This window comes from Oxyura jamaicensis, chromosome Z (assembly GCF_011077185.1).
Source record: "Oxyura jamaicensis isolate SHBP4307 breed ruddy duck chromosome Z, BPBGC_Ojam_1.0, whole genome shotgun sequence".
Classification (NCBI taxonomy): domain Eukaryota; kingdom Metazoa; phylum Chordata; class Aves; order Anseriformes; family Anatidae; genus Oxyura; species Oxyura jamaicensis.
In genome coordinates this window covers 72,282,661-72,297,717 of record NC_048926.1, presented here as the reverse complement: position 1 = coordinate 72,297,717, position 15,057 = coordinate 72,282,661, and the positions used below count along the sequence as shown (strand labels likewise).

Below are 15,057 nucleotides of genomic sequence, written 5' to 3'. Positions count from 1 at the left end.
GCACATAATAAATGCTTTGGGGAGGTTATTTTCTCTTGTCAGGGTCGCTGTGACTTACAACCCAAAAAAAACACCCAATCTCCTTGGTAACAGTGTTTTTCCTTCCCTTTTGCTGCATGTTAGCAAATTAAAAAACAGTATTACTCCTCTATAATGCAATCATATAATGTTGATGTTTAAATCTTTACTGACTGAGGTAAAGTCAGCACACACAGAACAAGATCAACATAGATAAGTACTTACACTGTTAACATCATAAAAGAATCAGAGTAAACTAAGACAATTCAGTACAGATACTGCAAAAATTATTATTTGCATCAGTTTATTGCTATAGAACTACCATGAAGAATTCAAGGGGTATCCACAGCTGATATTCTAAGTGTTTTTTGCTTTTACATGAAACTTGGTTTTAGCTTTTCAAAAGCATGCAAAATCAACTTTTAATTTTCTCTTAGAAAACTGGCCATTGTTATGCTGTGCTGTGCAGTCAAGCTGTGTAAAACTTGTCAATGTCCACTACAATCCTCACTGATGTTAGAACCGTGTCTTAGTGCAACACTAAGGGCAATGTTACCTGTATATCCCATAAGAATGCTTCATAACACAATGCTGTTAAAATGCTTTGGGGAAGCAGTCATCAGAGTTTTTAGGGTTACTCTTTTTTTTTTTTTTTTTTAATTTTCCTGCTCACAGACTGATCTGCAATAAAAGGGAGATAGGGATCTGAGATTATAGGCTCTCACTGTCAGGGTTGGAGCTGCAGCTGCTGCTGACTACCCTCATATTTCCACATATATTTGTAACGTAGGGTGTGTTTTCTGGAATCTTTCACTGTTGAAGTATTGTACTATCAAGTAGGACTTTCTCACAGTGATGCAATGTGTATTTCCACTCAATAAGATTTTACAATTTAAAATGCCTGCCCTTATGCAGAAGTACAGAAAGACTCATTTATTGTGCCAAGACAGCTTTTTCATACACTTCAAATTTGTACTGGATGCCATTCTCTTCCTGGACTTCAGTAGGGACACCTGGGTATCTAGAGAAAGGGGAAGAGAAAAAGCAAAGGACAAAAAGTAGATAATAATATAAGTCACCAGTAATTTATCCAATTAATCAGAATAGAAAGTTGTCTGGTAAAAGAGATGAAAATTCATCCTTACGATAAGAATACTAACTACAAATTATTTTTGGGAAACATATCACGTGAATCATGCTACTATTAGCAACTTGTACTTATGCTACTCATATACAACTCATGCTACTATTAGCAACTTGTACTTGTAAACTTAGAGAGTAGACATGCAAAACAAAGAAGACAAATAAAAAACAACCAAAATTTTGACTGGAGCTTCCCACATTACTTAAAATGTCAGTAAAGGCAGAAGTGACAGACACTTATGTATTTTTTTGTTTGCTTTTGTCTAGATGGTCTAGAGGAAATGCTATGGTAAAGGCTTTTTACAGGTCTATGAGAGCTTCTTAAAGCCAGTGGTTGTTACCTGCTACAAAGTGTTCCCCTCTATTCCAAAGTTACTAAAACAATTTTTATTAATAGATACTCTTAAAATCTCTTCAGTTCCCTGTGACAGAATAAGGGTTTTGTATGAGTAATGTTGACATTGAAGGAGAAAGAAATTTTAAACTGTATTTGCTGGGTCATTCTCTGTTAGGCTTCCATTTCAGTAGGGGAATTATCTGCTACTTTATAATTAATGTTTTAAGACCAAATTCTGATTTCCGTTCATTGACCAAACTAATGTATACCTAGAAAACAACCAAGAGAAAGAGGGAAGAACTTTGGGTCAGAGATTACACTAGACTAGAGTATTACACACCACAGAGCACTTCAGAATATGTTAAAGTTGAGATAAGTGACTAATACTCCCACCTCACTTTGCCTCTCCTGCATCCTTCTGTGCTGCCCCACCTATTCTCTGCCAATTCAGTGTGAATCCACTTCTGTGCCCTGGGCTGTGAGCAGAGAGAGCCTGACTTGTCATACTTTCTGTCTGCTGCTGGTCTGTCATTAGCTGGAAACCAAAGTGGGAGCAGAAAGACAAAGAAGAGTTCCTGTCCTTGTGTTGCTTTTTGAGGCATCTATTTGTACTTTTGGTACCTCCCCACTGCCTGTCGGATGTGATCTTGTTTGAGAGAACATAAAAGCATGACTAGAATGTGACAAGGATAACATAAAATAAACTATAGTGCATGGCAGAAACTTAACTGTTCAACACTTGTTCTTACAAAGTTTGTTAGTAAAAATCAAATTTTCTTAAGAGAAATAAATAACCCTAGAAATCTATAAAGGTCCGACCTACCGGGTTCGTCTTAAGTGATTCACCGAAGAAATTCAGAGGCTAAATTACCACTAACAGCATATTGAGAGATACAAAGCTTAGTAAATATTTGAGTAATTCTACAGTGAGAGACAATAAGTAAGCTGCTTTTCAAGCATCTTCAAACTGAGAAATGCAATCCCTTACTGTAAGGGTTATGGGAGGCTGAAGAAACCAAAAAATTCAAAAATTCTGTCTGTTCTGAGTGTGGTATAAATTCCAAGATCTATGTAAAAATACAACTTTGAGGAAAAATACAGTGAAAAGCACCTCTAACTTGAAACAGCACATGGCCTTAGTAGGATCCTTACACACTCAGAATAAATAATTATTAAGTCTCCCTTCTGATACCTACTCTGTGAGAAGTTTGTAGTCATTGTAGTCAATTTCTGGAAAAAATGTGTCACTTTCAAATTCATGCAAAATTCTTGTCACAAACAATCGATGATTAATTGGCTTCTCCATTGCTGCCTTTAAAAGCAAAGAAAAAAATGTTTAAAATTGAATTGCTCCCTGTAAAACAGCTCAACTATTCATGAAGTATTATTCTTGTTTAATGATATTTTTAATAACCTTATGTTAAAACACTATTTGAAATCTATAAGAAAATATCAAATATACATTCTTATTTGAAATGCTATTTTCTTTAGCATTTCTTTGAATTCTTACTGTCTGCTCTAGACATCACCACTGCAGCATGCAAAACAAACAAAAAGATGAATCTTAGCATAGTTTCTAATTATTTTTTGTACACTAAAATTATGTTATCTAAAACTGAAACTAATCTACTATATATATACAAGGTTTAACCAAAGCACTGGAAACTGAGCTCCAGATCTCACTGCATTCTGTCCAAGAGCACTTTCTGAATGGGTAACATCATCTTGTTCTAGTTCCACTTGTTAAGTGCCAGCAAGACCTGGTCTCTGAGCTCTGGGCTCTGAGAAAATTAAGAAAAATAATTAAATAAATAAATTAAGAAAATTATGAGAAGTCCAGTGAGAAGAAAGAAGCAGTATGTATGGCCTTGTCTCAACAAGTAACGTGTGTATTACATATCCTTGAAAGACAGTAAACTTCAGTTGGTGAGAAGAGGCCTGCACATGATGCTGAGTTTTTACAACGCTTTATTAATATCACTAAGGATTCACAGGGTACTATAGTCAGCAATAGTCTGAAATTCCAGTCATCAAGTTATATATCAATATAACATCCAGGTTTGGATTATGGCAAAGTGCTACTATGCTTTGAAAGTCTCGTAACAGCACCAAAGAGGATTTCCAGGTTCCCTGAATGAAAAAGGTTATAAAGACACCTGTAAAGTGAGCTCTTCCCTAACAAATACACATAAAACTCATGAGTTAAAAAGCTATCCTGGTGTCTGGGTACAACAAATTTGTTGAAATACTTAAAGCTGTTTCTCTGTTTCCCTTAATGGCAATTAGTAATGCTTTGTTAAAACTGATTCACCATGCAGCATGCTATTAGGTACAACTTTGACAAGTACAGGAACCAAGTAATTGCAAATTTTATCCAATAAAATTAATCGGTAGTGTTGCTGAGAAGCTCATTTCTAGAAAAGCAGCTCTATTATTACAGAATACCTTAAAATGAAAGGGTAAGTCACAGCCTACCAATATCCATCAGCATTGAACTGATGTACAACTAGTTTGTATACAAATATATATTTATTTTTTATCTAAGGGCAGGCTGCAGAAGGAGAAGCATCATGCGGAATGATGGAAGAATAATTTGCTTCACAAAATTAGAAAAAAACAACACTGTGTAAACCAAGATACTTTTCTTTTGCAGTAGGGGGATAAATCCATTTCCTACTCAGCTTAATGGGATTTTTTCCACTGCTTCAGGAAGAACTCTCTACTAGCAAGACAGGTCGCATGGAGTGACTGGCCAGAGCTGCTGAACAGGCAGCTGAACTTAGCCCAAAGGGGACCAGAGAGTGGCCTCTGTTGTAGACAAAGGGTAACACAGGTTGAGTGGATCAACCAGCTGTGTAACTGTTTGCCCCTGATTCAACAGAAAAAAATGCAAATGCCTTTGTGAGTTAGCCAGACCAGCTCTGGGGTCTGTATGTATACACAGCTCAGCTCAATGTAGAGCAAAAGAACCAAGCAACAAACAAAAAGAAGCTGCAGAAGAACAGCCTTGAGATGGTTACAACCTACGTGTTGCTCCCCAGCATCATGACAGTGAGCAAGTTACAGAGGTGAATACAGTGAAACACATTTGTAATGTGATTCAACTGTGTATTCCAATTGCTAAACTTCTGCCAAGTGCAATTTTGACATGTTGCAATTTAAGTATGCTGCTGTACCACTTCATGGGCTGACATCCCAGCCTGGCCTGAGTCTGACCTTATGGCCCTGTCCAGTCTCCCCAGGGCCACATCTCATGTACTCTTATCTTCATGTTCTTTGGCCTTGCCCTGTGGACCTGCCTCATCCCTATGAGCCCTTGCTGGTGAGGCTCATGCTTTGCCAGCAAGCTGTGGGGATTTTATACAGCTGGGCAGCTGAGCCTCACCACAAGCACTCTCTCACTGCCCCTCCTCAAAGGGAAAGGGGGAGAAAATAGAATGAAAAGGGTTCAGGCGTTGAGATCAGGACAGGGACATCACTCAACAATTATCACAGGCAAAACAGACTCAGCATAAGGAGATTAGAGAAATTAATTACCTATTACTAATAAGCTAGAGCAGTGAGAACTAAAAAAAAACAAACTAAAATCACTTTCCCCCTTTCCACCCTCCCCTACCTCCTCCCATGAGCAGCACAGGGGAATGGGGGCTGTGGTCAGTCCATGACACTGTCCCCACTACTCCTTCACAGTCACTCTCTGCCCCTGTTCCACATGGAGTCCCTCCCATGGGATGCCATCCTTCCCAAACTGAACCTGTGGGGGCTGCCCACAGGCAGCAGCTCTTCAGGAACTGCTTCCACATGGCTCCATACCATGGGGTCCATCCCCCGGGAGCAAACTGCTCCAGCATGGGTCCCCCATGGGTGGCAGCTCCCCCCAGACTCCCTGCTCCTGTGTGGGCTCCTCTGCATGGGCTGCAGCCTCCTCCAGGCCACATCCACCTGCTCCACCGGGGGCTTCTCCACGGGCTGCAACATGGAGATCTGCACCATGTGGGACCCATGGGCTGCAGGGGGACAGCCTGCTCCACCAGGGGCCTTTCCACATGCCGCAGGGGAACTGCTGCTGCGTGCCTGGAGCACCTCCTGCTCTCCTGCTGCACTCACCCTGGAAGCTGCAGGGCTGATGCTCACTCATTTCTCACTTCTCTCTTCCAGCTGCTGTAGCACACCTGTTTTTTTCCCTTTCTTCAATCTCCTCTCCCAGTTCACACAGCGTTGCTCATGGCTCAGCTCAGGCCAGCAGCAGGTCCCTGTTGGAGCCATCTGGAGCTGGTGTGGGGCAGCTGCTGGGCTCTGTTCACAGAGGCCATCCTTGCAGCCCCACTGCTACCAAAACTTTGCCATGTAAATCCAACATATCAGGCCAAGATGAAGAGATTTATAAAACAAAAGGATCACACTTCTCTTGGTTTGCTGCATTTGAAAAGTCTGCACCCTCACTGCATGGTCATTATGTTCCCTCACTCCATTGCCACACTGGATCTCAAAGACATTCTTGGTATGACTTTCATTTATTTTGCTTTCCCACCACAATCCACTAAATTATCCCAGGACTGTATTTGTACCTGTACTAGTTTGTCTTGGGAGTTCTCTTGTGAGAGTTTTGGCTCTCCTCACAGGCTTACCTGTTAATGTAGCAGCTACAGAACCATTTAAGATATTACAGTTCAATGAAATAAGAAAAGCAAAGTTAATTTTGTTTCATTTTAGAGCACAGACTATTAAGACCACAGCTGCTGATCTGTTCCTTCAGAAACACCAGAGCCATTCCCCAGAGATGACTTTCCAAAAGAAAGGGAGGACAGAAGAGCTGGTGTCAGAACTGGTCCTCTTGTCCTAGGCACGTCACCCCCATACATGAGCCAGTGTCCTTTATTACTCACAAAAGCCTTTATATCCCTGTGAAAAGATTTTAGCATACCCTTGTCATTTTGCTCTTTCCTAGGCAACCGTCAATATACCTGACTCAGAATCACAGAATCACAGAATAGTCTAGGTTGGAAGAGACCTCCAAGATCACCGAGTCCAACCTCTGACCTAACACTAACAAGTCCTCCACTAAACCATATCCCTAAGCTCTACATCTAAACATCTTTTAAAGACCTCCAGGGATGGTGACTCAACCACTTCCCTGGGCAGCCTATTCCAGTGACTAACAACCCGTTCAGTAAAGAAGTTCTTCCTATTATCCAACCTAAACCTCCCCTGGCACAACTTTAACCCATTCCCCCTCATCCTGTCACCAGGCATGTGGGAGAATAGACCAACCCCCACCTCGCTACAGTCTTCCTTCAGGTACCTGTAGAGTGCAATAAGGTCACCCCTGAGCCTCCTCTTCTCCAGGCTAAACAGTCCCAGCTCCCTCAGCCACTCCTCGTAAGACTTGTTCTCCAGGCGCTTCAACAGCTTCGTAGCCCTTCTCTGGACTCGCTCGAGCACCTCCATGTCCTTCTTGTAGCAAGGGGCCCAAAAGTGAACGCATTACTCCAGGTGCGGCCTCACCAGAGCCAAGTACAGGGGGACAATCACTTCCCTGGACCTGCTGGCCACGCTGTTTCTAATGCAAGCCAGGATGCTGCTGGCCTTCTTGGCCGCCTGAGCACACTGCTGGCTCATATTCAGCCGACTGTCAACCACTACTCCCAGGTCCTTCTCTGCCTGGCAGCTTTCTAACCACTCATCTCCCAGCCTGTAGCTCTGTTTGGGGTTGTTGTGCCCCAGGTGCAGGACCCAGCACTTGGCCTTGTTGAACTTCATACCGTTGGCCTAGGCCCATCGGTCTAGCCTATCCAGATCCTCCTGCAGAGCCTTCCTACCCTCAAGCAGATCGACACACGCACCTAACTTGGTGTCGTCTGCAAACTTGCTGAGGGCGCATTCGATCCCCTCGTCCAGATCATCGATGAAGATGTTAAAGAGGACTGGTCCCAGTACTGAGCCCTGGGGGACTCCACTAGTGACCGGCCTCCAACTGGATTTGACTCCATTCACCCCAACTCTCTGGGCACGGCCATCCAGCAAGCTCTTAACCCAACAAAGCGTACACCAGTCCAAGCCATGAGCAGCCAGTTTCCTGAGGAGAATGCTGTGGGGGACGGTGTCAAATGCCTTACTGAAGTCAAGGTAGACCACGTCCACAGCCTTTCCCTCATCCACTAAGCGTGTCACCTTGTCATAGAAGGAGATCAGGTTTGTCAAGCAGGACCTGCCCTTCGTAAACCCATGCTGACTAGGCCTGATCGCCTGCTTGCCCTGCAACTGCCGCATGATGACACCCAAGATAATCTGCTCCATGAGCTTCCCTGGCACTGATGTTAAACTAACAGGCCTATAGTTCCCCGGGTCTACCCTCCGGCCCTTCTTGTAGATGGGCGTCACGTTTGCTATCCGCCAGTCAAGTGGGACCTCCCCCGATAGCCAGGACTGCCGATAAATGATGGAAAGCGGCTTGGACAGCTCCTCCGCCAGTTCCCTCAGTACCCTCGGGTGAATCCCATCCGGCCCCATCGACTTGCGTGCATCCAAATGCTGTAGCAGGTCGCCAACCATTTCCTCGTGGATTGTGGGGGCCACATTCTGCTCCTCATCCCCTTCCACCAGCTCAGGGTACTGGGCGTCCAGAGAACAACTGGTTTTGCTGTTAAAGACTGAGGCAAAGAAGGCGTTAAGCACCTCAGCTTTTCCCTCATCTCTGGTAACTAAGTTTCCCCCCACATCCAGTAGAGGGTGGAGATTCTCCTTAGTCCTCCTTTTTGTGTTGATGTATTTATAAAAACATTTTTTGTTGTCCTTAACAGCAGTGGCCAGATTGAGCTCCAGATGAGCTTTGGCCTTTCTGATTTTGTCCCTGCACAGCCTCACAGCATCCTTGTAGTCCCCCTGAGTGGCCCGCCCTCTTTTCCAAAGATTATAAACCCTCTTTTTTTTCCTAAGCTCGAGCCACAGCTCTCTGCTCAGCCAGGCCGGTCTTCTTCCACGCCGGCTCGTCTTTGGGCACGTGGGGACAGACCGCTCCTGAGCCATTAAGATTTCTTTCTTGAAGAGCGCCCAGCCCTCCTGGGCTCCTGTCTTTCAGTACCGCCTCCCAAGGGACTCTGCCAACCAGTGTCTTGAACAGCTCAAAGTCAGCCCTCCGGAAGTCCAAGACAGCAGTTTTACTGATCCCCTTCCTGACTTCGCCGAGTATCGAGAACTCTACCATTTTGTGGTCACTCTGCCCAAGACAGCCCCCGACCAGCACATCTCCCACCAGTCCTTCTCTGTTAGTGAACAGAAGGTCTAGCGGGGCACCTCCCCTGGTAGGCTCGCCAACCAGCTGCATCAGGAAGTTATCTTCCACACTCTCCAGAAACCTCCTGGACTGCTTTCTCTGGGCTGTGTTGTGGTTCCAGGAGATGTCTGGGAAGTTAAAGTCCCCCACAAGAACAAGCGCTGACGATTTCGCAACTTCCACCAGCTGCCTGTAGAACTCCTCATCCGTTCCCTCATCCTGGTTTGGCGGTCTATAACAGACCCCCATCAGGATGCTTCCCTTGTTGGCCTTTCCGCTGATCCTAACCCATAGCGACTCCACCTTGTCATTCCCAGCCTCAAGTTCAACGACATCAAAACACTCTCTAATATAGAGAGCCACTCCACCACCCCTTCCATGCTGCCTGTCCCTTCTGAAGAGCCTATAGCCAGACATTGCAGCACTCCAGTCATGAGAGTGGTCCCACCACGTTTCCGTGATGGCAACCAAGTCATAGCCTGCCTGCTGCACAATGGCTTCCAGATCCTCCTGCTTGTTGCCCATGCTGTGTGCATTAGTGTAGATGCACTTCAGCTAAGCCTTAGCCTTCTCCCCCAGCCTTGCCACTGTTCCCCCTGGCACACCTCCAACAGGCTTTGTTTCATCCCCGCCCCCCTTCTCACCTAGTTTAAAGCCCTCTCAATGAGCCCTGCCAGCTCCTGGGCCAGGATCCGTTTTCCCCTTGGGGACAGTTGGGACCCATGTGCAGCCATCAGGCCTGGTGCCGAGTAGAGCGCCCCGTGGTCAAAGAACCCAAAACTTCTGTGTTGGCACCAGCCTCTGAGCCACGTGTTTATCAGGTGGGCTTTTTGTGTCCTCTCTGAACCATTCCCTGCCACTGTAGGAATGGATGAAAACACCACCTGTATTCCCGCGCCGTCCACTAACTGTCCCAGCCCCCTAAAGTCCCGTTTGATAGCCTTCAGGCTTCTCTCATCAATGTTATTACTGCCAGCCTGGACTATCAGTAGCGGGTAGTAATCAGAGGGGCGAACCAGGTTGGGAAGCCTTCTGGCGACATCCCTGACCCCAGCCCCAGGGAGGCAGCAGACTTCCCTACAGGTGGGGTCAGGCCGACAGATAGGGCCCTCCATTCCTCTGAGAAGGGAGTCGCCCACCACGATCACCCTTCTCTCCTTCTTGGTGGGAGAAGTCTTGAGGCGTGGAGTAGACTTCCTCGCCCTGGGCTTCCTGGTTAACTTTTCTGCCACACCCTCCTCCACTGCTCTCTCGAGCTCCAGGGCCTCAAACCTGTTGTGTAAGGGCACCTGGGAAGGTAGGGCAGGCAGTGGGGGGAGTTTCCTGCAACGCCGAGCAGGGACCTGTCTCCACTCCTCCTCAACTCCTAGGTCCCCTCTCTCTGCCTGACAGCGACCGGGCAGGGGGTCCACCCCCACTTGGGGAGCCTCCCCCCGGTGCCTCTCCTTCAGGCCTTGCAGGGAGTTGCTCCACCAGTCTATCTCCCGCTCGCACTCCCTGATGGCCCTCAACCTCTCCACCTCCTCGTGCCCTGCCACCAGGTAGACCAGGTCGTCCACCGGCTCGCACCTCACGCACACAGTATCTCCACCTCCCTCGGATGGCAGCAGCAGGCTCTGGCACTCCCTGCACCCAGAGACCTGCACTGCCGCATTTCTGGGCAGGCACTCCGTCTGGGCGGCTACAGACTTTCTAGCGCGAGCTCTCTGCCTGGCGAGGACCATAGCAGCCTGGCTAGTGGTCAAAAGCCGTCAGTTGAGGTGTTCTTAGGGACTCTGAATCATACATCAAGAAGTAGATGACCTAGGAACTATTCTCCCCATAATTTCCAGCTTTATTGGACAGGCAGCCATACAAGATTAGTCTCTGTCTGCACTTAAAGAACTACTACGTTGAATTAGTTGTTGTTGTAGAACACAGGTTAAAACAACCCTAAAGATCTACAACAAATAGCTGCACATCACAGGCAGTTTTCAAAAGTACTATATAGAAAATTAATCTTTTATAGATTTTATCACCAAACTGCTGTACACTGAACGGCATAGTGACCAATTGCTGTAGAAGGGACAAATTAAATACAGTCATTCAAAGATTTGCTGGTTTTAGAAGGACACATGCACATAGCTTCTGCCTTCCCATCTTCTACTGATTACATGAAGTAGATAAAATAGGGAAATAACTATGTGAAGCACTTATTTTTCAAGTGTCTTCCTGCTTCTAGACAACATTGTCAATCCAAGCAAAATGCCAGAACAACACAAGAGAGAAAATTTCAAAAGAAGCATTCTGTCCACTTGCATTCTGTTTTTCGACTCTTAATATGCATATTGCAAGCTGCATTTTTGAAACCACAAGAACATTAATATATACATCATGTATGTAAAAAAATAGCTCACACTAAAGAGCTCTCAAAGTTCTAGGTCTCATCTAGGTAAAACTTAAACCTTTTCTATTAGAAGGGTAGCTTTGATAACCATGATAGGATTATTCACCATGAAGCACCTTCAAAAACGCTTCCTTCTCATGTTCCTAGGGCTTGACCAAGTGAGGTAGGTAATACCGCTTCCTTCCTGAGCTGCTGAGGCTAAATTTGGTGAGGGAGGGAACATTGTGTTAGCTCCCATCACCACTTCTCTGCCAGGGACAAGAACGGTACAATAAAAATATTGTATGATCTTATTGAAAAGCCTGTCCATTTTGCCCCAGCAGAAACAGATAAGCTTTATGCACTAGACTTTCCTTTGTAAAGTGGAAAGAAGTGTCTATGTTTAGAGGAGGGTCTTTTAAGTTTTTCCCGCTATGATTGCAGCAAGCATCCTTGAAAAAAAAAAATAAACTGCTTTCATAGCTGCATGGTTTGTGACTGCAACTCTGTCTCATATATTAACCTATTTTTTATTTTTATTTTTTTTCCCAGAGGAATATCAAATTCGGTGTTAGTTCACAACAACAACCAACCAAAGAATGATAGGAACACTACACCTTTCTTTCCAGTGTTAAAAACTTCAGTTTGAAGAGTGTACTAACATGGTAACACACATGTTAGTCTCTACTTCAGGATGTACGCAGTTTAAAACCACTTTGCCTTATGTGCAGGGAAGAGATTTCTTTTATGGTCTGTAGGAAATTCAGACATACTAAAATGTAATCCTTAAAACACATATCTTAGTATATACGTATTAGTTAGCAAAGTTTGGGCAGGCTTAAAAAAAATCACAGTAAAACTAGTGACTCAAATCATTAAGAAGTGATCTTTATGGTACAACAAAGATTTGAAGCTTAGCAAACGTGGCATCCACAACCCACTCAGGGCACACAGAACCTAATGAAGCATATACGCTTAGTCAAGAAACTCTATTTAAGACGGTAATTAATCATCTGCAAGAGACTTGCTGCACTAAATATGAATAGCAACTTCATAATTCAGTAATTCTGAAGAACAAAAGAGGGTAGATTACCAAACCCAATATGTCAAATACTAATACATAGGAAGACACCTGAGCATGAATATTAGATAAAATTTTCCCTCAGAGATTACTGGAAATTTAATTTTCCAGCTCAAGCCTCTCTGTTAAATAATTTTCCCAAACACGATTTATCAGCAGCATCTCTTTTCTGTTATGCCCAGCCTAGGGCTCAACAGCAAAAATAACAAAACCTATGAAAAAAAATTGTTCTGTTATGAAATGACAAGTTCTCCAAATTTAATACATGAATACAATTCTTTACTTCAGCGATATGACCTTGAATGTCATTGTTTGCTTCCGAGGCACTGAGAAAGCAACAAGCTGAGTAGGAACATAAAAATTAGAAGAGACAATTTTAAATGTTTGAGATGCTGTAGAAAAAAAGTGTTTTATCAAGGTGAAAACATGTTTGACATATAGCCTGTTTTAGTGTCACTAAAGAGGCCTTGGTAATGAGGACGTGAGTCATACATTTATTTATTTATTTAAAGTTTTGTTGGTAGCTTTTACCACTGGTGGGTTCATTCTTTGGAGGTTGTGTTTGGCTATTTTTACAAAATAGGTTTTACATTAAACACTCCAAAAACATTGTATCATAAGACCATTCCATCCACACAAGTAGATGTGTTTTCTGGTTTTGTTTTTCTGTTTTTGTTTTCTGTTTTTAAAAAACACGCTGTTTAATATTTGAGGATATACTGGACTTATAGTTCCTATTCCTAGTAAAATTTCAATGTTGTTCTAAATCAATTCAAAATACCCAGTTTAATCCAATTAAAAAAGACTGATCTAATTTATATTGAGCAAACATCCTTAGGATCTCCAAGCAGCGCTATTTTTCAGAGTCAAAGCCAAGACCCGAAGCTCTCAATTAAGAGACAGTAAAGAGACAGTAGTTCCACACAGAGTGCATCCACATTGGTGTCTCAGCTCAGAACAGGAATGTGGTTTTGAAATCGATCTTCCAATTGTACGCACTTGCTGTGCTTTTGTTGCACCAGGAAGCAATCTTGGTGTGTATGAACTACATTTCTTGGGGCTGAAACCAAGTCAAAAAGTCTGCTTCAGGAACTTATCTGATATGCTCCAACTGCTAATAGGAACTCAAGGGACAATGAGTGAATCACCACCACAAGTTGTCTGGTACACAAGCACTCATTGAGCCAGCAGAAGGCTCTCAAAACATCAAGTGCTCACGCAGAAACATGGAGTGCCTCACATGCCATAAAATGACTTTGTAATTGCTATGACCTGCTAGCCCTCACTGGGCTGCTGTGCTGCTCCTTCTTGTCTATGCAATCAATAGCAGCATCAACACCTTCTCGAACTCAGAAGACCCAGCATGGCATCGCACAAGGTAATTAAACGTGTAAACCTGTGCCCTGAGAAATCCAAAAGCTTCCTTGGAGGCAGTATTACACTTTATGGCCATATCAGGAGGTTACAAATCTTATGAGGTGATCAATGTTAAGACGCACTTAAGAAGATGAAGGCTGTCCTTAGCCAAGACCTGGCACAACAGCTAGCCAAATCAAAAGCTTACCCCTGAGGACACTTTGAAGCAGGAGGAGGTTTTTGAACCAGTCTTGTCAGTGGACTGTGGAAGCTGTTTTCAATCCTTTCTGTTTTCAATTCCTAATACCAACACTACTCATCTGTCCCTGCTGCCACCAACATGCAGAGGACAACAAGTTCCAGTAGAGACAGTTTCCCACAGCAAGCAGCTGAACAGAGTATGAATATAACCTGCATAAGTACATGGGATGGCCACAATGTTCAGAGCTCACCTTATGTTCTTCACTGGACTTGAGGCAGAAACAAGCTTATGTTAGTACCCCTTTGACCCTGGAGAAACCCATGCCCTTGAGAACACAGAGGCAGTGTGCAAGAGGGCCACAAGCCACAGACAGCTGCGCTGTACCCATATGAATGTTCAGAAACAGGCAGGCTGTTTTCTCTCTCTCCTCTGCAGTCCTGAGGAAGCAGCTGCAGAAACAGCAGTGGCACCTTGCCTCCATCCCACTCCTTGCCCCTCTTTTGTTGAGGTCAGCAGGCCAAACTGGAGAGTGTCTAGCACTTTTGTGTGCCTGTGCTGGGCAAAGCAGCACAGCAGGCATCCACTGTTCAGAGAGACAGGCTGGACACTTGTGTCCTTCCACACTCAGGCAGCTGGGAACTTGGTCCAGCCCAGCACAGCTCTGTAGGTGCAGATATGCCAGGCTTGTGCATTTTCATGATCTGGGCAGGGCAACATGTGACACAGTGTGGATGCAGGATTTCAGAAAAGGAAGGCAAAAAAATATCTTGGATGACCCTGTGCAGAAAGGACTCCTTTTCTGTCTGAGGTTCTTGGGACGCCTCCTGAACCGTGCACATCTGCCTCAGTTCTGGGGCCACGTATGGTAACCCTTCTGGACTGCTGCCCTGGGTCTGGAACTTGGATGGGATGTGGGCACTGCCCAGGGCACCCACAGAAGGTGTAGGAAACCAAAGAGGGCAAAGGCATGGAAGGTCTTGCACGTATTCCCTACTCGTAAAAAAATTAGAAATATGGTCTGTTCAATATGGATGTCCCCAGACTGATTTGTGGGAGTGTGGCCATGGAGGTCGCCAAGCCCCATGGTTGGTGATAACATCAGGCTTTTAACGATGAGGCCATCAGGAATGTAAAGAGTTTAGAGGGAACAAAGAGGAGTGATTCAGGAGACACCTTGCCATCTTGGGTTGCTTGGTTCTCTGGCCTTTGGGGCTGGATGCTTGCGGATGCCGGGCAAAGTTGTTGAAAAATGAACAGTTAGTGGAAAAGTACTGCTACGGGG

The 15,057-nt window shown here is 44.6% G+C and overlaps 1 protein-coding gene across 1 annotated transcript in view; it reads right to left on the bottom strand.

Annotated features, from left to right (window-relative positions):
- Positions 1-341: 341 nt before the first annotated feature.
- DHFR (dihydrofolate reductase) overlaps positions 342-15,057 on the bottom strand; it is a 40,760-nt gene continuing 26,044 nt past the window's right edge. The window contains exons 7-8 of the mRNA XM_035309627.1: positions 2,695-2,810; positions 342-1,039 (exon numbers count right to left, since the gene is read on the bottom strand). Of these exons, the coding sequence (XP_035165518.1) occupies positions 952-1,039; positions 2,695-2,810 (204 nt within the window). The 3' untranslated portion in view covers positions 342-951. The remainder of the gene's footprint in view (positions 1,040-2,694; positions 2,811-15,057) is intronic.